This window comes from Carassius carassius, chromosome 10 (genome assembly GCF_963082965.1).
Source record: "Carassius carassius chromosome 10, fCarCar2.1, whole genome shotgun sequence".
Taxonomy (NCBI): Eukaryota; Metazoa; Chordata; class Actinopteri; order Cypriniformes; family Cyprinidae; genus Carassius; species Carassius carassius.
Window position 1 is genome coordinate 29,837,203 of NC_081764.1, and position 24,350 is coordinate 29,861,552.

General features: G+C 36.9%; 3 protein-coding genes across 5 annotated transcripts in view; 2 read left to right on the forward strand and 1 right to left on the reverse strand.

Annotated features, from left to right (window-relative positions):
* Positions 1-3,771: 3,771 nt before the first annotated feature.
* The window catches only part of LOC132152130 (ubiquitin-conjugating enzyme E2 G2-like), a 96,207-nt gene continuing 75,628 nt past the window's right edge, over positions 3,772-24,350 (reverse strand). The window contains exons 2-7 of one of the 2 annotated variants that reach the window (XM_059560847.1): positions 10,035-10,095; positions 9,610-9,645; positions 9,415-9,460; positions 8,052-8,170; positions 6,045-6,185; positions 3,772-4,713 (exon numbers count right to left, since the gene is read on the reverse strand). In XM_059560847.1, the coding sequence (XP_059416830.1) occupies positions 4,601-4,713; positions 6,045-6,185; positions 8,052-8,170; positions 9,415-9,460; positions 9,610-9,645; positions 10,035-10,077 (498 nt within the window). In that variant the 5' untranslated portion in view covers positions 10,078-10,095 and the 3' untranslated portion in view covers positions 3,772-4,600. Of the gene's footprint in view, positions 4,714-6,044; positions 6,186-8,051; positions 8,171-9,414; positions 9,461-9,609; positions 9,646-10,034; positions 10,154-24,350 lie in introns of those variants that run through there. The other variant, XM_059560846.1, reaches the window with a different exon arrangement.
* On the forward strand, positions 10,909-12,764 carry LOC132151369 (centrosomal protein 20-like). The gene is made up of 4 exons (XM_059559481.1): positions 10,909-11,016; positions 11,493-11,690; positions 11,773-11,857; positions 12,635-12,764. Exons 1-4 carry the CDS (start codon positions 10,989-10,991, stop codon positions 12,762-12,764), a joined length of 441 nt encoding a protein of 146 aa, XP_059415464.1. The 5' UTR covers positions 10,909-10,988.
* The window catches only part of LOC132152124 (myosin-11-like), a 28,163-nt gene continuing 23,244 nt past the window's right edge, over positions 19,432-24,350 (forward strand). For both annotated transcript variants that reach the window (XM_059560834.1, XM_059560835.1), the window contains exons 1-2: positions 19,432-19,511; positions 23,584-23,946. In XM_059560834.1, coding sequence (XP_059416817.1) covers positions 23,605-23,946 — 342 coding nt within the window. In that variant the 5' untranslated portion in view covers positions 19,432-19,511; positions 23,584-23,604. The remainder of the gene's footprint in view (positions 19,512-23,583; positions 23,947-24,350) is intronic.

Consider the following 24,350-nt stretch of genomic DNA (forward strand, 5'->3'; position numbering starts at 1 on the left):
ACGGTTTCAGGCAGTTAAAGGTGCCTTCCATGAACTGGTTACTTCCTGGTGCACTTCCGGGAAGAAAGGAACCAGAGGGGGGTGCTGGCGATCCGCATAAGCAGCCTCCAGGAACCAATCATCCAGCCTCGAACGCTCGGGACAGGGCGGAGGATTCCACTAAAGCCCGATGCTCTCCGCTGCCCGGGAAAGCACAGCTGTCAGCTCGGGATCAGACTCGCCCAACGCTGGCACTCCCGAGGGAGGCAACGCAGCCGAATCCTCATCTCCCAAAGACTCAAGCCCGCCTTGGGATGCGGCGATCGACACACGGTCCTCTTCGCGGGCCCCGAATGAGATGTCAGGAGCCTTAGAGGGTCCAGCAAACTCATCCGGAAACTCAACCGGCTGCGGCGTATGTGAGGGGGGTGTGGCCCGAGGAGGTTGGCTCGTCGGGGCAGCCCACACAGTAACCCTCAGATCACCCTGGCCACCAGCCGAAGTAGCCCTCTTACAAGAAGAGCTAGAACGGGGTGTGGCAGAGGGGACTCTATACCTTTTAAGGTAATCGAGTCTCGATCTCAATGCCGAGATGGTCATGTCTCCGCAATGAGAACATCCACGAATGCAGTCTCAGCATGCTGGAAGCACAGACACGTGACACGATCGCGGCCGTCACGAGAAGCGATGTATCGACCGCACCCAGAAACACACGGGCGAAATGACATCTTTAAAAAGAAGCAATCGGCCCGTATTCTTTCTTTTTTGAAAGAAATTTGCTCTTTCAGAGGTGTTGAAGCGCTCAGGGGAACACGGGAGCTGTCGCAGGAAACCCAGACGAACCGCTGAATCGCGCGTCACACCAACACCAGCTCTTGCTTGTAGCACTCCGGTGAAAGCAGCACGCGATGTGCTCGGCTCCGAAGCAAGAGCTTGAATGCGAGTTGCTCACCGTTGCTCCTTATATACCTGTTCTGCGGGGCGGAGCTCGCAATGCAAATCCCGCAGAACAAGTTACTTTGTGTACCATTGGCTCGTTTTGTACCACTCGAAGGTGATTGGGCTCTCGGGCGAGATCCCATTCGTAACGTCGAACGTGACCGACTGAAAGGGAACTCAAAGATCTAAGACTTTTTCTATGTACACAAAAGGCCTATTTCTCTCAAATATTGTTTACAAATTTGTCTAAATCTGTGTTAGTGAGCACTTCTTCTTTGCCGAAATAATCCATCCTCCTCACAAAAAGACCTTTGCAGAAGGTTCCTGTTCCTGTGGCTCAGTGGTAGAGCATTGCGTTAGTAGAGCAAAAGGTTGTGGGTTTGATTCCCAGGGAAACACCTTAGGTAAAAAAAAAAAATACAAATTATAAATGTTAGCTTTGGATAAAGGCATTTGGTAAATGATTATTGCACAGGTATGCCTTAGGCTGGCCACAATAAAAGGCTACTCTGAAATGTACAGTTTTACTGTATTTGGGGGTCCGGGGGGGACTCTAACCCTAACCGGTCCGAAAACCAGTCAGTATCTGGTGTGACCACCATTTGCCTAGAGTTGATCATTCGCATAGAGTTGATTAGGTTGTTGATTGTGGCCTGTGGCATGTTGGTCCACTCCTCTTCAATGGCTGCGCAAAGTTACTGGATATTGGCAAGAACTGGAACATGCTGTCATATACGCAGATTGATAGCTCCCACACATGCTCAATGCTCATTGAAGAGAACTCCTCTTCAAAGTGCCAGACGCCATTGAATGTCAGTTACGGCAACAAACTGCAGTCAGGTCGAGACACCGATGAGGACGACGACCATGCGGATTAGCTTCCCTGAGACAGTTTCTGACAGTTTGTGCAGATATTCTTTAGTTATGCAAACCGATTGTAGCAGCAGCTGTCCGGGTGGCTGGTCTCAAATGATCTTGGAGGTGTAGATGCTGGATGTGGAGGTCCTGGGCTGATGTGGTTACACGTGGTCTGCGGTTGTGAGACTGGTTGGATGTACTGCCAAATTCTATGAAACGCCTTTGGAGACGGCTTATGGTAGAGAAATGAACATTAAACACACGGGCAACAGCTCTGGTGGACATTCCTGCAGTCAGCATGCCAAATTCATGATGCCTCAAAACTTGCGACATCTGTGGCATTGTGGTGTGTGATAAAACTGCACATTTTAGAGTGGCCTTTCAGTGTGGCCAGCCTAAGGCACACCTGTGCAATAATCACGCTGTCTAATCAGCATCTTGATATGCCACACCTGTCAGGTGGATGGATCAACTCAGCAAAGGAGTAGTGCTCACTAATGGCGCGTTTCCACCGAGTGGTACGGTACGGTACGGGTCGGGTCGGTACCCTTTTATTTGCGTTTCCACTGCCAAAAGTTGAGAATGGTACCAAAAAGCCGAACCGTACCGTACCACTTTTTGGGTACCCTTCCGTTGGGGTACCTAGCACAGTGGAACGGTACTAAAGGGTGGAGCTAGACTCACTGCAGAACGTTGATTGGTTGACAGAGAATCGTCATTTGCGCGATAAACAGCCACACACCGAGAAGCAAGAATAGGATCTGCTGTATGTCCTCCATTGTTGTTTGCGGTGAACTTTCCTCTTCCCGCGCGATCGAATGACGTCAATCTACTTTCCGTCATACACCACGCCTATCAAGTGACGTTATCACTACTTTCTGGAATACACCACGCCTATCAAGTAAGGGTACTGTTGGCGGTGGAAACGCTAGCCAAATCATGGTTAACAGACCCGACCCGTACCGACCCGTACCGTACCGTACCACTCGGTGGAAACGCGCCATAACACAGATTTAGACAGATTTGTAAACAATATTTGAGAGAAATAGGCCTTTTGTGTACATAGAAAAAGGTCTTAGATCTTTGAGTTCAGTTCATGAAAAATGGGGGCAAAAACAAAAGTGTTTATAATTTTGTTCAGTGTAGTTTTATTTATTTTTTTTATCCTGAATAAATATTTCATGTGTAATTTTAAATTAAATTTTATTTATTTTTTATTGGTTTTTTGTTTTTGTTTTAAGCCTATCATTGTTCATTTTAACTTAGTTTAGATCTGAAGAAAGCAGATGTGGGAATAGGTGCATGTATGTGAGCTGATCAGAGGCATAGCTGGTTTGTCAGCGATGACAGCAAACTCATATTTGACATTCAATTTCAGTAATGTGTGGGAGGTGATCGCCATAGTCCTGTCAATAAAGGCAACCTGCGGTCTGTAGTATGCAGATAGTGAATCAGATAAACATAGCTGTCCTATAATGAGCCCCATCAGCTGATATGGCATTAAGAAAAACAAGAGTTAATCCAGGCTTTGATGCAGTTTGCAACACAGGAATAAATAACATTTTAAAATATATTAAAATAGAAAATAATTTTAAATTGTAAAAATATTTCATATTATCGTTTACTATTTTGATTCATTTAAATAAACTCAGCCTTGGTGAGCATTCTTTCCAAAACCAAAGATCTTATAAGCCTTTGAACAGTAAAAGTTAAATGATTAAAATAGTTTTATATACTGCTTTGTGTCCAAAAAAAAAAAAAAAAATGGCAGGTCAAATTATTTTTCTTTTTTAGGTCAAAGCACACTAATCTGAAATTAAATTATAAAAAAATTCATTTTACTAATTCGCAGCTTACCCCACTCTACCCTACATCAATATTATCCTGTATGAATTAATCAACACTGCAATTTTTTCCCCACATATTTGTCACATCAGATGTGTACTGGAAACAATAACGGATTTGTACGCATTGATATAAAAATAACAGAAGGGGTTCATAAATCACAAACATTTATTGATTGTATTGGCTTAACAATCCTTAAGAAGAGATGAAAGGCAAAAAATACAGAATTTAAAGATTCTTTAATTAAATAATGGTGGTGTCTGCTGGGGCTGGACAATTCCAGCTTGTTACTACTAAATCTAAAAACCTCCATAAAAGCAAAAAGTGAAATTGAAGAAAACCACTGACCTATCTGTGCATCACCAAATTTCAAAACATTTTCATATTAAATGTGATCAAATGTTTTTTCATAAGAACATTTATTGAATTTGCATCCATAGAAAAAATATTTTTTTCTTATCCCTTATCTGTTAATAAAAAAGTAAGTGGATGTGATAGTCTCAGTCACTGCCTCACAATACATTTTATTAGAATGAGGCATTAAAGCATGCATCGGCATACAGTCAGCAAACCAAAGCTGCATTCCATTGCTTAACTCATGGGTCTATGGATAGGTAACAGGCATGACAAAGAAACTGGCAGCTCAAAACGGCTGTGAATAACAGTTTCGTGAACTTCTTCAGTGACTAATGCTTGGATCTCTTATAGAACACTGTCCGGTGGGTGAATGTATAACATTTTGCCTTTTTCTTCAAAACTCATTTGTCCAATGCATCCACCCAATCACAGGAGAGGGGAGGACTGTGATGAGAGTATGAAAGCCTGAATGGGAATAAAGTGCTCATTCTTGTGGAGGTAGGGGGGGGTAGTACACTACAACTTTTAGCACAGACACTCTTCTCTTCCGTCAGGAGTTCTGAATCCTTGTAAATGTCAATCACTCTCCTGGAGTGTGAGAGTGTGTCTGTACACAGGAGAGTCAGAGGTCCAGAGATTTGCGCACGATCTGCTTAGCTAGTTGGTTGAACTGCTCTCTGTCCTCACGCCACATCTTCGAGGCGTCCACGTTTGCTCCGCTCTCATCGTTGGGCTCTGTTGGAGTAGATGATATTTACAATTATTTAAAGACAAGCATGCACAGGATGTAAATTATACAAGGCATTAAAACGTTCCAAATTTAGGATTTACTACCACACTAGTTCTCAAAAATTCATCACTGCCACAGCAATCAGACTATATATTACTTTTGTTGTTAAAAAGCCAAAATAGTTTTTAGGCAGAACGTGGAACATGTAAATGATGTCAGTGTCATTTTAGGATCCAATGTGGACACAGTGATAAAGAAAATCAGACATGACCGTCCTTACTTTTGCCATGCTGGGTAATTCCACCGACAGTGGAAACTCATTGGACAAAAATGAGTGCCACATAGCATTATAGACATAAAAATATCTTCTATTGGCTTTAACTGGCACTAGACTGCCTTACTGCAATAAAAAAGAAAACAGACACTAGAAAAGTAGGATAAACTGGCATTTATAAATTAAAAGTAAATGTTTTAATATATATATATATATATATATATATATATATATATATATATATATATATATATATATATATATATATATATATATATATATATATATATATAAATGAACTGATAGGCTTAAAACTAACAAAAAACAATTTTTCAAAAAATAAAATGTAATTTAAAATTACACATAAAATATAGATATTTGATCAGAAAAAGTTATATGGTAAAATATTATTCCAATACCTGCTATTGATTTTAATCTTCTTATGTAAAGCTGAATTTGAGCAAAAATTACTCCAGTCTTCAGTGACACATGATCCTTCAGAATCATTCTAATATGCTAGTTTGGTGCTCAAAATGTATTTTTATTAGTTTTGAAAAAAAAAATGCATTTACTTTGATGCGTCCTTGCTAAATAAAAGTATTAAAGGGGTCATATGATGTTGCTAAAAAGAGCATTATTTTGTGCATTTGGTGTAATGCAATGTGTTTACGTTGTTAAGGTTCAAAAACGCATTATTTTCCAAATACTCTATCATTATTTTTAATCTTTGCCACTTTATGGATCTTCTGTATGCACAAACAGCTTTTAACACTTCAAAGACAAAGGAAAACATGAAATTGCATGATATGACCCCTTTAATTTCATAAAAAAAAATATATTTTTTATAATTAAAATCCAATAAAAGTCTTACAGACCCCAAACTTTGAAAAACGAAATAGACTAACTGAATTTTCCCCATTTCAGAGAGAAAATTATTAATAAACAATAATAAAATCCAAATGTTACAATATAATATTGATGCTTTTTGATTCCAGAAGCCATTTTTAGTCAAGCAGGATCAACAGGGACAGTTCAGTGATGATGAAGTGTATGGCGACTGACCAGCGAGCATGCTGACCACAGACAGCAGGATCTTCTCCACGCTCTGCACAGGACTCCACCTCTCAGCACTGCTCTCATAGCCCATGGGGTCGTCACCAGGAGCGTGCAGGATTGAGATACACACACGGCCGTCTGGGTAGACTGCAGAAAACACACCATAAATGCTATTTATAAAGTTCTGCAATAGTTATGTTAATTTCTGTTGCCCTTTTTATTTACCCTTAACACATTTTTACGGTCCGTTTTAATTGCCGGTTGACTGAATACATTTGAATAAACTTAGGATTTGATTACATATGCATTTTTAATGCGTCTCTTATGTCGAGATCGGGAATGAACTGGCTGGTTCAGTTCACTGCATTTCATCCCACAGAATGAACTACTCTCCCAATAAGTTAAAAAAGGCCCAAATTTGATTAAAAACAGTTGACTCAGCCATTACGAACAGATGTTGGGATCCTTAAAGTATCAAAAGAACATACTGATTAATCTGCTAATTCAATTAATCAATTAAAGTGTTAGTTCCATTAGTTCCATGAGCACTGAGCCGTGATTGGTTTCCCTTCTAAAGACACACAAAGCAATCCTTTGGAAGAGGGAGTGTATGGGACACAACTTTATTAACCCTGGATCAAGGGCTGAATGACTCCACCCTTGCATGATATCAGCCACCCAACAGCACGGCTGATGTTATCTCCACAACGGACAGTGATCAGAATCTGAAGCGTCCAGCTCTGATAACCGCCTCCAGAGCCCCGGCACCATCAGAGGACTGTAGGCTGCTCTGCTGCTATCTGTGGCCTGCAGGAAGACCTTTATCTGGGCCCACTTCCCTGAACACCGTGTCCACACATCCACCAGCAGATCGTAAAGACACTTTAGAACTCTGATTCTTAGTGTAAGCTCCTCTATGTCTAAGGACTAGAAATGCATTAGAAAAGTGTTCCTGCTCCTGGAGGCTCCCCTAACACTGCAAATCATAAAGTGGATAGTTTCATCTGCAGAGTGATTTTTAAATATCCAATATATGCACGGCAGGTTTTATACAATTTCTTACATGCCAGATCTTTTATTGCACCCTTGTGCACTACCAATGATCATTTTTAATTTTATTATTATGCTCACCGAGGCTGCATATATTTGATCAAAAATACAGCTTAAAATAGTATTTTTTGTGACATATTATTATGATTAAAAAAAAAGTTTTCTATTTTCATAATATATATAAATTTTTTTCTAAATATGTAATGTATTCCTATGAGGGAAAAGCAGAATTTTCCACATCGTTACTCCAGTCTTCAGTGTCACGTGATCCTTCAAAAATCATTCCAATATGCTGATTTGTTGCTCAAGAAGCATTTTTATTATTATCAATGTTGAAAACAGTTGTGCTGCTTAATATTTCTGTGGAAACTATAATACTTTTCAGCATTTTTAATGAATAGAAAGTTGAAAAGAACAGCATTTTTTATACACACACACACACACATATATATAGTAAGTCTATAATATAATATAATATGATGTAATTTTTAAACTAATATCCCTAATTGAAATTAAAAATTTCAAGCATTTGTTCTGGTGAAAAACTAAAAGTAGACTTAAAATGTAGAGACTGTTTAATGTGCACCCCAAAAGCTGTCATTTCCTTTTCGGTGTTGCTTTATTTGATTTCTATATAATAACTTGCAGGGTTTACAATGATTCGAATTAATTGTGAAAATATTGTGTTTTCAATGCATGTTATAAGCGTAACAACTGGAAATCAAAAACACTGAATTATGAACATTCTATATTATCCAATTACTATACTAATTACTTATAAAATAATAAAACAATCTCTCATCTAAATATGAATATCTTGCATAAATAACTGCATCAAGAAACTTGACATTACAATTGGTTAAAATATAAATGAATTAGAGTACATCATAGCAGTCTAACATTCATGTGTCACCTCACACACACACACACACTGTGTGAATGCTGAATGTTTGAAGCACTCACTGTTCGGATGAAACATGTCACAGGTGAACTTCATCTTGGGAGGGCTGAGGGGGTAATCTGAAGGGAAACTGAGGATGGCAGGGAACACACCGCCCTCAAAACATGTGTCCTCTGGTCCCCTACAATAAAAAAATGAGGAAAAATAATGAAAGCATTAGCATACAACCTCTTAAATCATTTGTAACATTTTATGCTTTGTTATGAATCTCTGTGCTGCAACAAAAAGCTAATAATGAAACAAAGTAATCAAAAGCATTCCAGGAGTGACTCTCAAAGCCCTCTTACAAGGGGTTATAAAGCTGGATAGGTTATTATTGTATTACCCACAAATCCTAAGCACTTAGAGTTTTATTACAACATTTTTAAAGCACATTAAAGACTTAAATAATGATTCACTCCAATCAGTTTTTCAGAATATAATAAAATCTTTAGCATCAGGAATTATATTAACCTACATGGGAGATGCACAGGACGTTTCTCAGACATTGAAATAACTTCTGTTCAAAGTATATATCTGGATTATACACAAACTTCAGTCTAAATGCATCTATTTATAAGAATAACTGGAATATGATTCGCAGCCATTAGCATAAAAAACTCCTGTACACTTCATCTTATCTTAATCATTAAATCACAGAAATTCATCCAGCACTGACAGCCGTGGCAGAACTTCATGGAATCATCTCACATGCAAATCTCTTTCTGTTTACTTGCCATATCCAGCTGTCTATCAAATTCTGTTTCTATGGGCAGATATTGATCGGTAAATCATGATGAGTGCACAAATGAACGTACTAGGGACACTGTTCCTTATTTTGCTTGGCTCTTAGTTTCACTTAAAAACTTATCGGTTAAAACCACTGATCAAACCACCAGTTTGCATTACCGGAGGTCAAATTGTTTGGTCTTATCTAAAATCAGATATCATCACTCAATGTCCCTTCAACTGTGAATGAATAAAAAGAAAGCTGCAAATTGCAGAACCGTAAAAAGTGACCGCAAAAATTTCCCCATAAGAAATGTGTTCCCTTTTTAATATAAATATATAAAAGGTGTTCTATTGGATTCTAAGCTTAGAATATGAATGGCATTCCATAATAGGTTTTGAGGCTTTGCAGACATTATTGTAACTTTTGTAAGAATTGTGCGAAGCAAACTCTAGAATTCTAAGAAACAGAGTCGTGAGATACCGGTATAACCTCAGATTTCAGACTTTATGCAAGATAAAAAAAAATAAAAAATTCAACTGAGATTAAGTCACAATTACGTTTTTTTTTTTACCTTGTGGAGGAAATCAATCAGAAAGAAGAAGAAAACGCTCACTAAACGAAGTCTTTTTTTACAGTCTATGGGTAATACTTACATAATAAGAGCCTCCCATTCAAAGAAATTCTCTTCGTTTACAGGCCCTGTAGGGATAAAATGAGTCTAATTAATTAAATACCTTCTTATACAGATAAATCAGTACATGGCATAAGAAAAAATACTATTGAGACTCTAAATAATCTACTGTAAAAACAGGTAAATGGAGCAGTTCATTAACTGCCCTAACTCTTACCTGCTACAATCCCCTCTGGAGGGTTGAGGGTTAATTCTGGAAAGACAGAAATGCGTTGAACAAACTGTATCCTTAAAATTATGTTCAACAGAAAATGTAACGTTATATAAGGAAAGATAAGCATTACACTAGAGTACAGTAACGTTACGACGAGTAACGTTATATAGAAATGAAATATGAGCATGAATTAGGAGTTACACCGTCAGTTTTAGCGTGTTTGGTGAAACTTCTGTTAATTTACTGACTGAAACTTCTGTTAATTTACTGACTAAAATCGTTGTAATAATTCACTCTGTCAGCATATGTTTGAGAAGTTCTGGAAGTATCTACAGCTGCCAAACTGTTGTTACCAAAAATAGTGTAAAATACACCGTTCACAAGAACAAGCATTGGACGGCATTACTGTAATCAAAGACATGACTTACGTTTGTATTCAGCCATGAGTCTTTTTAAAGCTGTTCCAGCCATTGTACAGCCTGCTCTAAAAAAGGAAATGCTTTGGCACGATGGGTGACGACAACTGACACGACGAGAAATCTTGTTCTACCGGGACAAAGGAGCAAAGAACTTCGCGAGCGGAGAATTTTCCATTCGATCTTCACTTCCGCCTGACGTTACGTGATACGTCACGTGCTTTTATTTTGCCTTAATTTTTCCACTGAAACTGATCATTTAAAAATAATAAATTGTTTAATTTTATTTCAGAAAAATAATTTGTTGAGCTGAAAACCGGATTGCCCTTAAACTATCTGAATTACTTGCACAATATTTATTGATTAAATATATACATAAAGCTCATTTAATATTCATCATTTGTAATTGTAATAATATGCATGTATTTATTTCTTTATTTTATCTTTTTTATGTATGCTGCTTGGATTTGTGTTTAACAGTTATAATGTCTGGTATTATTATTATTATATTGTATTATAGTTATTTTTTAATCAAAACTATTATTGTGATTATATTTCTCTAATGAAAAACAAAATATGAAGATTAATTTTTGTTTTAGTCTAATCTTTAAAGGAATTTCCTAAAACTCTTTAAATAAATTGCACAATAAATGTTTAATAAATGTGTATTAAGTGTATTTAATATTTATTTGTTTTTCTGTGTGTAAATAGAGTTTAATAAAGTTCGTTTTTAATCCAAATATATTGTTTGGTTTTAAGAATATGAAGATTGATCATTTATCAAATATTTACATAATTACATTGATGATGATGATGATGACGATGATGATGATGATTATACAATAATAAATAAATGTGCACTTGGTCCCGTACTAGAGTGGAATGACTAGGCATTAGTACAATTATATGTAGTAAGAGCCACACTGACCTCTAGCGGAAGCGTCTGAGAAGTGCAAAACTGTTTCAATGGCAACCATCAGAGAGTTGAAAAGCGGTGAGCTAATTCTCATAAAGTGACAAAATTGCATCATGCCGTTGGGCCAAGGTTATGATTATTTTGCGTGTTTGTTTTAGAACAAATCTACAGCCGTCAGGTTTGTTATTAATGATGTTAGATGTTTAAACCTAACCACCAAGTCTCTCCACAGTTGTGTAACGTTATTCTATGGCCTGGTTTCATAGACAGGGCTTAGCCTAAACCAGGATTAGGCCATAGTTCAATTAGGACATTTAAGTAATTTTTATAAACATGCCTTAGAAAAAAACATTACTGGTGTGCATCTTGAGACAAAACAAAGGCATTGATATATTTTAAGATCAATCAGTACAAGTTTCTTTCATTTGAAACAACTCAGACTTGCCTTTTAGTCTAGGACTAGGCTTAAGTCTTGTCTGTGAAACCGGGGGCATATTTGTGCAGCTTAGCCCAACTCACTTTCGCTCTCTGGCTTTCAAGTGAACGATCTGTAGCTTTGAGAGAGACGCTGGAGGCCCGTGGGGTGCTCGGGCAGCTGAAGGCGAGGATCCGGGCGGAGGTGTTCCGCGCGCTGGACGATGAGAGCGCGCCGCGCCCGCCGCTGTCCCACGAGAACCTGCTGACCAATGAACTGATCCGAGAATACCTGGAGTTCAACAAGTATCGATACACTGCATCTGTGCTGACCGCAGGTGCTCTATTACACCTAACAACTGAAATATATTATAAAGGCAAACGTTTGAAGGTTAAATTGTTTAAAAAAATGGATCTCAGAATCAGGTCAGTCTGAAGTTCCCCTAGTTCGGGAGTTCGTGGCCAGTGAGCTCAATGTCGCAGAAGATTCAAGTGCCAAAGCAGTGTAAGTATTATTTGTAACAAGTACACGTTTTTACTGATTGAGAACATGAGAGAAGGTTTGAACATTTATTGAACATGCATTACTGTAAGCACGAGGCACAACAATGAAGACAGCCCAGGGTCACTGTGGCCCGTTAACACTTACTAACACTTAACCAAATATAGATATCAAATATATGAACTATTATATTATACGCTTTCAGCCTGGTTTTAACTAAAACCAGCAAGGAATGTTGATGCAATATTATGAAGACTTTTAAAAAATGTAATAAGAGGCTTTTAAATCCATTTTGGGAGACACAAGTGTAGGCAGTGAAGCGATTTAAGTGCTGAATGTGATTCTACAGTCTGGTACGAGGAAGCACTCTTGCTGCTGCATTCGTAACTCATTGTAAGTGTTGGATAGAGCTCTCTGGTAAGTCAGCCAAAACACTACTCCAGCAGTCGAGTCAAAATGAAAGAGTTTCTTGATCCTAACATAACTAAAAAGCTGCTTGATCAGAGCAATCGCTGTTGTATTTTTTTTTTACCTGAATAATCACTCTTACCATTTTATCTAAACTTAAAGAGATAGTTCAACCCAAAATTCTGTCATCATTTACTCAGCCTTTGACCCTTTTTTTATGTCAAATATAAAAAGAGATATTTAGGAAGAATGTCCAAGCTGCTCTTTTCCATGCAGTGAAAGTGAATGGTGACCAGGTTCTTTCAAGCTCTAAAAACAGATTTTTTTTGGGGGGGTGAACCATTCTTATGCTTTTTTTTGTATGTTTTTTAGGCCATTGTTGTATGGATTGCTCCATCATTTCCTTAGCAGTAAAGGGGAGCACAAAGGAAAGCTCTTCCTAAGGGGCTCAGCGGCAGTGTCTTCACAAGAACCACACGGCCATCGTAATGCAGAGTCATAACAATTTGAAAATTTGAAAACCTTGCAATTCATTCAGCGGTTTCTGTTGTTTTTCCCAGCTCTGCACCCATCTCAAGAGGAAGTCATGTGATCACAATTAAAACAATTTGCCATGAAGAGCCCAAAATATTCTGTCCAGCTTACTCTGGGTATAGAAACTGAATGTATTTTCTTTTATACTTTGATGTTACTTTTTTTACTCCTAGTAAGTTTTATGAATAAAACCATTGTGATTGTTCTTCTAAGCTGAGCAAGCAATGCAGTATATTACAATATACTGTATAGTCAGAGTCCTCATGTAAAAGACTCTTAGGATACTACTTATTCGTAGGGGGAGCATCACAATGGGATGTCAGTTAAAACATCTTGAGACAACATCCATTTGCAGGTTTTATTTCACCAATGCCAGTACATAATTCTTTTCACGTGCATATCAGACTGGTTTCTGAACTTAAGATAGACAAGTTAAACAATCAAAAAGGAATTAGAAACAAGAATCTAAAACAAACAATAAACTTACATCTATACACAGCCACAACACCATATGAATGAATCCAGAGCAGTAAACAAGGAGTGAACTGATTGCTGCTCTGAAGCAACTCTTCTTAAAGGCCCTTAATTGGAGTCAGAACCGGGTGAAGCTGTCAACAGTGGGTGGAGCTACAATCACTTTGTCATGGGTTTTTCAACACCTCCTATATATATATTTAATTTAAATAGTCCTGACATCCAGTTAACTGATTTTGAATTTTGCTTTTAAAATATGTTATGTGCACTATTAAATTTACATGTGCCGTAAAATAGCAGTAGCTTTATTTTTTCGTGCAACTGTTTATTTTTAACTTATGTCAACAATGATAAAGTATGCAAATTGTTGTAATTCCCGCAGTCTGAATTGATAAAGTTAAGATAAGTGCTTTGATTGTTTATCTTAAGTGGCAAAAATTACAAAAACAAGCCTGGATTGTTGGCTAGCTTCTGAAGTGAGTCTTTCTGGTGAAGGCCCAGGTCTTTGAACTCTGAGTGGGATGCGTGGGATGAAGTAGAATTTCATTCGTCATTATAAGTAGACTAGTAATAGGCTGAATTGTAAATAGGTAACCTAATTCTAATACACCCAATGACTATCCATCATTACATATTTATGTAGCCTACACAATAATATTCTTTTACACTGTAATCCTTTTGTTTTAATATCTGGCATGTTTGTGTGATGCCCATCCCTGTGTGTAATAAGCAAAGTCAACGTGCTCTGTGGACCCGCCCAGAGGCGCATTTTCTACCAACGCGCTCTTTAAATAACAAAAAAATATTGCAGCATTGACTTTAGACTTTACGCCTGTTTCACACATACTCCGTCTGCAGTGTGTATGCGTTGCGTATTTTTTTATGCACCCATGTTAAAGGATCCCAGCGTTCACACTGAACGCGGTTGCGGTCCGTCAGTGTGTTCAAGGAGCGGTGCGTCTGCAGCAGTGAAGCGATCGTTTACGTACCGAGTCTATTTTTGCTATGCTGCACGCGCTGAATTAAAGTGACAGCGCATTGTTCGCGGTAAAAATGAAAATGGATTGACACGGAAATGCAGTAATTTCACGATACATGTATACTAATTAAAGCCTACTGTGTTTCACACTCAACACGTGGGTTTTGGCTAGATTTAAAACAAGAAAAAGAGCACCTTTAGATAAACGAGGCAACATAATATACCTTATGCACTTTTATGGAAGCAGAAAAACAGAGTTCATTAAGAACCCGTGGGATTGCTTGTAATAAAGATTTAAATGCAAAAGGCATGAGAGTCGACCGTTTCTGTCAGTGGTGTTTTAATTTTAATATTTGCAATATCCTAACAAGAAAAGTAGGCTAATTGTTGTGTTTAAATTTTTTGCCGCTTGCTTGAGCAGAAGTCAAATGCATGAATAATATATTGTATATATTTATTGAGTTTAAACTATGTCTATGATTATGAAAGATTGTTACTGTTCTGTGATAAAAGAGTCACAATGCTGAAAATGATCAGCATTGAATTTTTCACATGATTTGAAATCTAAATAACGAACAAATGTTGAGTTTGTGGCTTAAACAGCCGCGGATCAGTAGCGGACTGCAAACGCGTCCTGTGTGAAAGCACAATGAGTCCGTGCTACTTCTGCTCCACACACAGACTGCATACGCACTGCAGACGGAGTATGTGTGAAACAGGCGTTAGACCAGTTGGTCTATGGCGCAGTCTATTTTCCAACTCCTAAAAATAGCAATGCGCCTGAACACACCTCTTTTTAAGACCAGCAAGCCCATGGTTGCAAATGCATTTGCTAATTACACGATGTGGTGCTGGACGGGAAAATGTGAACAGTGCCGGACTGAAACTAGCAAACACACTTGCGCTGCACCTTGCGTCGCATTGCGCCGGGTGTATTATAGGGCCCTGAATTTTGAATCTGTCTAGAAATGACATTTGAACTACACTTTCTTACTTGAGCTGTTCTCAAGTCAGACCTTGAACTGTCTAATGAATTGTCTGTTTCTAAACAAAGCACTTTATAAAGAAGACATGTTATAATTATTCTTACTTTAGTTTCCAAGTACTTCTCATTGAGAATCTAAATTGTGTTGATACATGTTTGGTTCTCTTTCACCTTAAATCAGCCTAGCTCACAAACAATGTCAACATCATCCATTGCCAAGTTCTTTAAATATCCCAATTTTCCTTTAAAGTTAAGTCACTTCATACTCACTCAATACTTCAACTGATATTTCGCCCAGAATATGATCATAGATCAAGGGTAATAAAGCATTTTGTTTAAAGGTTGATGTTGAAGGTTCCCAGAGCATTGTCCCAGAGCATTGTCAGGGTACATTTTCTTTCAGGAAAAGGTTATCATCAACAGATAGATCATGTGAAACAAATATTAGCTTGCTCTCCTGCTGCTAAGTTAGAACTGCGTTCCAATGAGGACAAATATATCCAAACACATGTGACCCTCTAAAATAATGTGTACTTATATATCTACTCAGGATTTTTATTAGAACTGAATATACATGTAAATTAAAGATAAGAGACATTTTGTTCTTCTTTCGTAATGTTTAATTCACTATGCATGTACTGTAGTTTCCTGTTTTTTCATGTCCATGATTAAAGTGCCCCAATTATTGGTTATGAAAGGTTTCATATTTTGGTTTTGGGAGTCTCCAACAACATGCTGACATGCATGCAAGGTCAAAAGCACTTTCATTGTCTTATAATATGTATTTATTTTGACATTACTTTATCAACAACTCCCAAACGATTCGCTCAACGATTCATTTTTCTAAAGCCCTCTTTTGCGTGATCCTAATCAGCGGTGATTGATCTAATTGGTCTAATTTCACTAATTTCATTTAATCATGCCTTTAAAACCTGATAAAGCAGTGTTTGTGAGCAGTGCTGCTTTGTATACAGCGTTACCAGGGAAACCGCTGTTTCACCGCTCCAAAAGCGGAACCTAGTGGCAAAGAATGAATTTGCTTTTTCATTCAGACTAACGCGAAAAGACCAACAATTAGACAGGCAATATGCTAGTGTTTCATGTTGACGTCGACATGGAACGGCTTGGGATTCGTTTTAAAAACAACTCCTTTCAATGATTCAGGGCCGACTCTTTCTTTTGAGAGACAATTACTTTATACTCAGTGCACTTTCAGTTTTAAAACTTCGCAGGATGTTTTTCATTCACTTAGAGCTGTGTTACACACCGCGTGAAAGGTAATTTCCAAAAATCCATAGTAGGGGCACTTTAAGCAAAGCCACTGTGCTTGTGACACAGAGAGGTAGGCCTACCATACTGTACACACATTGTAGTAAGATTTTGTCTAGTAAGGTGTTGAAATTCTCTTGCTAATGTAGGCTAATCTTAATACTCCAGTTACGCTGAACGGCTTCACTCCAAATGAGTTTTTGGATGAGTCTTAGGAAACTATCTAGCCTGTGCTTCACTCAGCTTTAAATCTAGCACATATTTCCCGCTCCCTCCTCTCCTGTCAGGACTAATTCCCGAGATAGTGTACTTCTACTAAGGGAACAACTAAGTTTTTAGGCATAGTAAGAATTCAGGACTTGTGCATTTCAAGATATAGGCCTACAATGTCTTTGTGAGCATTGTTATTATTCATTGTTAATCTTGCCCATAGTTTTCAAATCTCCTTTAAATAAAAAAATATACAATTCAAGAGTTCACACCAGGTTTAACGTCACTGATGCCAATCATTATTTCTTACATGTCTCATAACAACCAAAGTTGAATATGCACGTATCTGAAATCTTTGACTGAGATTTTCAGAATATTTTTAGAACAATTGAAGTATAGTGCCTGAGTCATTAAGGAATTTTTTCATTAAGGAAAAAAGCAGCTTGGACATATCTCAAAATATCTACTTTGATTTTGTAAAAGAAATTACCATTAAGGTTAAATGATGAAATCATTTTTATTTTGATAAACTGAAAAGTTTATAACACTGTTAATAACATGTCCTTAAAAATGTTATTTATATCAAATATAATCATGTGATGCATGCGGGAACTACTGGGAATAGTTTTTGACAGTACATAAATATAACAGTATTGTATTGTAAAATTACATATAATTCGTAATTACATATAATTACATTTACAGTTTTTCACTGTATACACTGACATAAATTGGTGTAGGATTTCCTTTGAAACAGTTCTCACTCAGAAATTTCTAGAAATTTTTAAGTAGAAATACTGAAATATTATTTTATTTAAAAAATGTACATATTTGAAAAATGATTTGATTTTATAAGGTACATTATAGTTAATAATTAACAGGTTTTTAATGTAGCATTATAGTATCAAATATATATATATATATATATATATATATATATATATATATATATATATATATATATATATATATATATATATATATATATATATATATATATATATATATATATATATATATATATATATATATATATATATATATGTACTGTGTTCAATATTACTGTCTCTGATACAAACTGCGTTAACATTTATGTTCCTATTTTTAAAGCACCATAGATCATGGGCAGGTGCAATACCTCAGATTCCTTAATTGGTGTTAGTCTTTGCTGGAATGAGTGTCTGTAGCAACTCTGACATTTATTGTTGGTGAGCAAACAGTCAAAATATATCCCAATGAATACCTATTTGTCTTAACAATGACACTGCTGTTGTACCATATTTAGTCACTCGGTCCAAGTCTTTTTGTGTACCCTTCTAAACACAGAATACAGCCGAGATTCCAGGCAGACCCCAGTGTCCTTATATGGCACAACAGAGACCTAGTAGGGTCGTGCATCTCTGCCTCTCTCTCGCAACCTCTCACTTTCACTCTGACTACACACCCCCATCCTCCATCCGTCTCCAAGACACTCTCTCTACCTCCCTTCATTCCCTTCGCACATCCAAGAGAGCTTGATGCTGACCAGTGACAGAGGCGCTTCTTTCCCTACAGGCTTTGTTTTCTCCCCCATCTCTCTTTTGGAGTGGAGCAAGGCCTCAGAGCATACCAGCCTTGGTCCTGTTCCCTGGAAACATCACAGACTCGATTTACTGGATGCAATAGGAGGTTGTCCTTATATAGGAAGTTCCATTAGATAGCAGGAGCCTGCTGTGGGAATTGAGGGGACGGAATGTGATTTGCGTAATGATAAGGGTCTTAAACAGGATCTCAGGGGATTCGTCTCATCCAGATGTAGCATGTATTCTTTCTTACTTGGGCTCTTTCTGTTTCTTTCATCTGTTCTGTATATTAAGGATTCCTTGTGTATTCCTTGATATTCCTGGTCCCCATTCACTTTCGCTGTATGGAAGAGAGAAGTGGGAACATACTGCAAAATGTCTCCTTCGGGGGCTCACACAAGAAATAAGTTTTGGAATGACATGGGCATGCAAAATTAATGACAATTTAACTTTCTAAGTGAACCATCCTTTTAAAGCTGACACTTTTCCATATTCCAGATTCAGCGACAAATTCTTGGGTTCTGCTACTAAAGCAGTATGAAAATCCTTTTATATATATAATATTTTTGTTTTGTTTTTTTACAAAGAGACAACATGACGAGCATGCTTGTAGATATGAAATATGAAACTCAGTGTGTGAAGAAAACAGAAAAGAAAAAAAAATAAGGTAAATATCACCTGTGAGCATTTTTCCCAATACATCTTTGATTTTGTCAAATTATGAAGAAGTGTGTAAATATCAGACATCTTTAATTATGTATTAAGGAAAAATAAAATGCTAGCTATGAAATTTGCCAAGTCAAATGAGTAATTTTATTCCAAATTACTCATACAATGGACTACTGTCAACTGTCTCTTGAAGCAAAAACGAAGGATTATGAAATATAAGAGGAACTGTGCAGTAATGAATTCCTGTTAACTTTCATTTTCCACTTTTATCATTACCGACTTCTGAAATAGAAGCACTTGCTGTAGTGGTATTCTTGCAACATTTAAATGTTTCACATTTTAAAGGATGCTCGCGAGGAGACTGTAGATCACCTGAACTGTCAAAACTTGCTGACCAATCACATTGCAAATCGACTGTTCGGCCCCGCCCACTGATCAGCATCACAGTTTAAATGATGTTCTCATGCTTTTCTGTCTAATTTGGACTGTTCGTCTTTGGAGTACCTCACTGTCACAGGACTCTCCAAACCCTAACTTTCCAAATCGCGGCAAGTTTTCATCATCCTTGTGAGTATGCATCTATATATTTTTTTTTTTTTTTTTTTTTTTTTGGTAATAAAAAGTGTAACATTCTGCTCTTTTAGTTTTGCACGCGTGACCCACGGAGGCTCAGATATGTAAATAATTGTGAAAGTATTTCATTATGTTGATTATACAGTGTCATGTGCAAAATAATGGCAGAGATGTGTGAGAAAAACTGTAATCTTTCACTGAATATTGAAACCTGAAGCTGTAAACGTTCAGTTGCTTTGAAAGTGTTTGACAGCTGTTCATTAAGTTATTTTATGTTGCCATTCAAGTAATATTTTCCCCAAATGGAAATTCTGTAAGCATTCAGCCTACTTACCCTCATTTTAATCCAAATGTTCACATTTCTTACGTGAAAGATAATAGTACACGATTGTCCGATGTTAGTGGCTTAACAGTCTTAGTCACCATTCGCTTTCATTGCATCTGCTTTCCATACAGTAAAAGTGAATGGTGACTGTCATTCTGCCTAACATATTCTGTGCTCCGCTGGTTTGGAAGAGCATGAGGATGAGAAAATGATGACATATTTTATTTAATAAACAGAATTAAATTATCTTTGTACTTTGTTGCACAGAACAAAAGCTTTCAACACATCACGCATCTCTGACCTTCTAACCTGTTAAGATAGAAAGCATGTCATTCTATCTGCCCTTTCATGCAAAAGTTTGACTTCAGCAGAGTCTGTCATAGGAAATGGTTGAGGAAAGTGAGTAGAATGAGAGAAGCAGTGAGCCTGACAAACCAAAGCGTTTCCTGTTCTCCAAATATGGTTGTCAATGCAGCTTTCTGCTGCACGCTGTGGTGAACAGAAGAGTGTCAACTGACTGTCCTCTCCGTTTCCCATTGTAGTGATGAGATGCATAGACAATTAAGCATAGACACTAGTGTGAGAAAGTCTAGACAAAAAGATCAAGAGCAAAGTGTAGGGGAAGTAAAGTCAGTATATCATCATTTATCAATTAATGACATGATCAGTAGCGTTTAAACATCCTTATGACGCATTCTGCATGCTCACCCCCATGTCTTTCCAAACATTTTTGGCTTTCTTTTTCTTGTGGAATTTTTTTGAGAATGATCTGACAACTTTTTTAGTAAAATTAAAGCAACTAAACTGCCAAGCTTCAAAAAGGATGCAAAATGCATCTTAAAAAATATTATAAAAGTGGCCCATACAACCCATTTTCCCAATCTTTGATCTTTGTGTGGCTGAAATTCAGCTTTTGTGTTCCAAAGAAAAACACATTGGGTTCAGAACTACATGCAAAAATAAATAATAACTGACATGTAATTTATGTGTAGCTGTGTAAATCTAAACTATTTTAATATTTTTGAGAAATTTCTGACAGCTTTTTCAGAACATCTTTCATAATGACGGTAAAAGGTATGTGCATGAGGCTGAAGTTTATTTTAATCAGGCTTGGTAGAAAAAGGAACTTTAACAGTTTTATTGGTAAGATTAGAAGACCTAGCAAGCTCTTCAATAGTGAATTAGTTTAGCTGTGTTTTCGACTTTATCACATTTGTGGGATATCTTTAGGCTGCTTACCTGATTGTTCCTCTAATGATTTAACACAATTCTGCATCACCTGACAGACTCCCGCTGGAACTGTTGTTGATTTCTTAGAAATGGTAGCTGGACTAATGTCTAATAGTTTAAACCACTCTAATCACAGATTCAGTTTTGGTGAAAGAATGTCTTTATGGTCATTCATGACTAAATAAAGCTTATTGCAACTGATCTATGAAGCATTATATTCAGTATCTACTGCTATAGCAACAGCTTTAAAGCCTGAGCTTAAAAATTGTTAACAGAAGAAACTGAAATGACACAGCTGCTCACGAGAAAAAGAAAACTATATGGCTGGAATAAGAAAAGGAGGAGGAGGAGGAGTAGAGAAGAGAGGAGAAAACCTTTCACAGGACCAGGGGTCACAAAAATCCATCCGCACAAAACATGGTCACATGATCTTCTTGGCTTCAGGCCCACTTGAATACAGGCCAAGGCTCATTCGTGCTAACTTTTATATGGTATCTGTCATGTTAAAAAATGCAGAATTTCTTAGAAATAAAACCTAGCCACTGCTTATTTAGGTTGGATTTCGGATAGTATATGTTTGTGGAGTGAAACTGCTGATCCATAAAAATCTTGGGTAGAAACTCAATGGTTTTCGAGTACTGAAATGAAAGGACTTCCCAAAGAAATGGCTATGAATCTACGTACATGACACAGGAAATTCCCTCATTTAATTAAATCTGCTTATCATAGAAAAATGTTGTTTGTTTGTCTCGCCTCCAAATGATCATAGGGCATTTAAACTATTTTCCATTTTCCATCCATCATGTTTTCAATGGGTGATTTTAGCATGGTTTTGTCATCATTTTGACAAAAGAACACGGATTCATAACCTTGTTTGAAAAATTAGCATTTACAGATTCATGTTTTTGAGACGCTCAGTATTTTAACCTGTCAGAATTTGTCAGCATGTTAAATTCATCTAGTCTTCTTTTTACAACACAGACTCTGAAGAAACACAAAAGATGAGATATTAAGGCAGACAACAACAAGAAGTTTAAGTCATTCTCCATGGTCGCATGAGCAAGTGCAACACTATGGTTTAAGATATTATGCAAATTTCTGCTTGAGGTAATCTAGGTAAATTCCTAGCAAACAGCCTGTCCTGCCTGCTTGATACAATTTTATAATTTAAAATAAAATTTTAATTGTAACTTATGTTAAGTAAGTAGGTGGGAATTTTTTTTCCGCTGAGCCGTTAAACCATACAATATACTAACAATGGATAGTTATAAATTTCAGAGGAAATTGGTTTATATATAAGTCGTAGCTTTGGAATTGTTTCCCCAAATTGCTTTTTTAAGCTCTGTGGCTGCACGAAGCTGCACCTGCTGTTTGCAAACTCTACCGCACTTGAATATACTTGAGTAAACTTCCCTATATCAGCCCACCAGAGGAAGAGAAGGGTGGGAGAAAGTGGCAGGAAAATCAGAGCCCTCCAGTCTCTGACTGTCCCTGCCTAATGTTATCATTTTGGAGTAAACTGCGAGTCTGGCTAGAGACATACTATTCCCTATTAGGGCTTTGTTTGGGAGTTCATTTGCTTCTGCTGTTTAGGTCGACAGAGCGTCCACTGACTCAAAGGCAGCCTTATATGGTCATCACAGCACGGGACCACAGCTGAACTCTAAAAGAAACAAGAAAAACAGCATTTGCTGTGGAGATTATCACATGATTATATATGTTTTGCCTAACATTCTTTATATTTCCCAAGCATTTTTCTCATCCTTTCATCTAAACTGGTGACAATAGTGGGCCCCATGTGACCTGCGCAGTGTTTGTCAAGGAACATTGTGGTTTGATTAGCGAACTTTGCAGAAGCTATACTTCAGTTTTAGTCAATTGCAAACACACCCTAAATTCAGTATTCCATTGATATTAAGCCTTGAATAATGGGATGTGTGTGTGTGTTTAAAAACCCCACTGGTAATGATTTTTCTTCTTTTTTTTTCTTTTTTAATTAAATAGGTAAAGGGTTTAAATGGATTTAGGGGAATAATGAGAAAGAAAGAAAAAAGAACAGTAATGGACAATATTGTTTTATTTATTTATTATTTTAAATGTTTGCAAATAATATTTTTATTTCAAAATATGCACCCATTCAGTCTAATTCATATGCCTAAAATGTCAAAAATGCTAAACCTAAATCTGCTTCTTGTATCTAATATTGGGGGCAACAATTTGACCATCAAAATGTATGAAAGTAAAATAAAAAAAAATTATCAAATACCAAATATTTGAGGGAAAATTTGGCTTTTTCTAATTGTTTTGGGAGACCTCAGTGTCTATGGTGTTAAAATGCATAGTTTTCCACCTTTAGCAACTTGTATTTAATTAAAGTCAATTGCACAGATCCAGTATTGTGGCCAATAATGTTTTGAATACATTATGGGAATGCTGAAAGGTCATGCAGATCAGATAATTTTATTGACAAAAAACATTGTTTAAAAAACTGTTTTTCTCTTAAATTTGTAGTTGTCATAACCCAACACCAAGATGACGGAAAAAACCCTGAGTGAGGACGAGAAATTCCTTTTCACAGACAGAGACCTCATTAACAGCACTATCGCCCAGGCAGATTGGTCAGCCAAAAAGCTAGTATGGGTCCCCTCTGAGAAACATGGTTTTGAGTCGGCCAGCATCAAAGAGGAACGTGGCGATGAGGTACTGGTGGAGCTGGCGGACAATGGAAAGAAAATCACGGTCAACAAAGATGACATCCAGAAGATGAACCCACCCAAGTTCAGCAAGGTGGAGGATATGGCAGAACTGACCTGCCTTAATGAAGCATCTGTTCTCCATAACCTGAGGGAAAGATACTACTCCGGACTCATCTATGTAAGTATGCCATAGAGTGTTTAAATTATATTTGACATAAAATAACAAGTTAATAAATAATAACAAATGTGCAATTTATACAGATTAATTAAGGTCAATGACATGCATTTTTGGTCAGAAACTGTTGATTTCTTCAAAAATGCTTTAAAACGTGATTTGAATACATCTTTTCTATGATGAGCATGTTTTAAATTTAAGAATTAAAAAGTCAAGGTCAATTGTCAAGGTTATATGTCCAGATATCATAAAAGACTGATTTAAAAGGATGAAATACTTGTAATTAAAAAAAATAAATATATATATATATATATATATAAAATACTTTAAAAAGGTGGTGTGACTCACCAAAAATGTAATGATATTTAATAATTTGATATTTGTATAATAATAATAATAAAGGTTTT

What these genes read in the sequence shown, in the direction of transcription:
- LOC132151369 (XM_059559481.1), top strand. Translation starts at nt 10,989, where the DNA reads ATGGCAACCATCAGAGAGTTGAAAAGCG. An exon ending in CATCAGAGAGTTGAAAAGCG is followed by an intron (nt 11,017 to 11,492) that starts GTGAGCTAATTC and finishes AACGATCTGTAG; the next exon opens with CTTTGAGAGAGACGCTGGAG. An exon ending in GATTCAAGTGCCAAAGCAGT is followed by an intron (nt 11,858 to 12,634) that starts GTAAGTATTATT and finishes TATGTTTTTTAG; the next exon opens with GCCATTGTTGTATGGATTGC.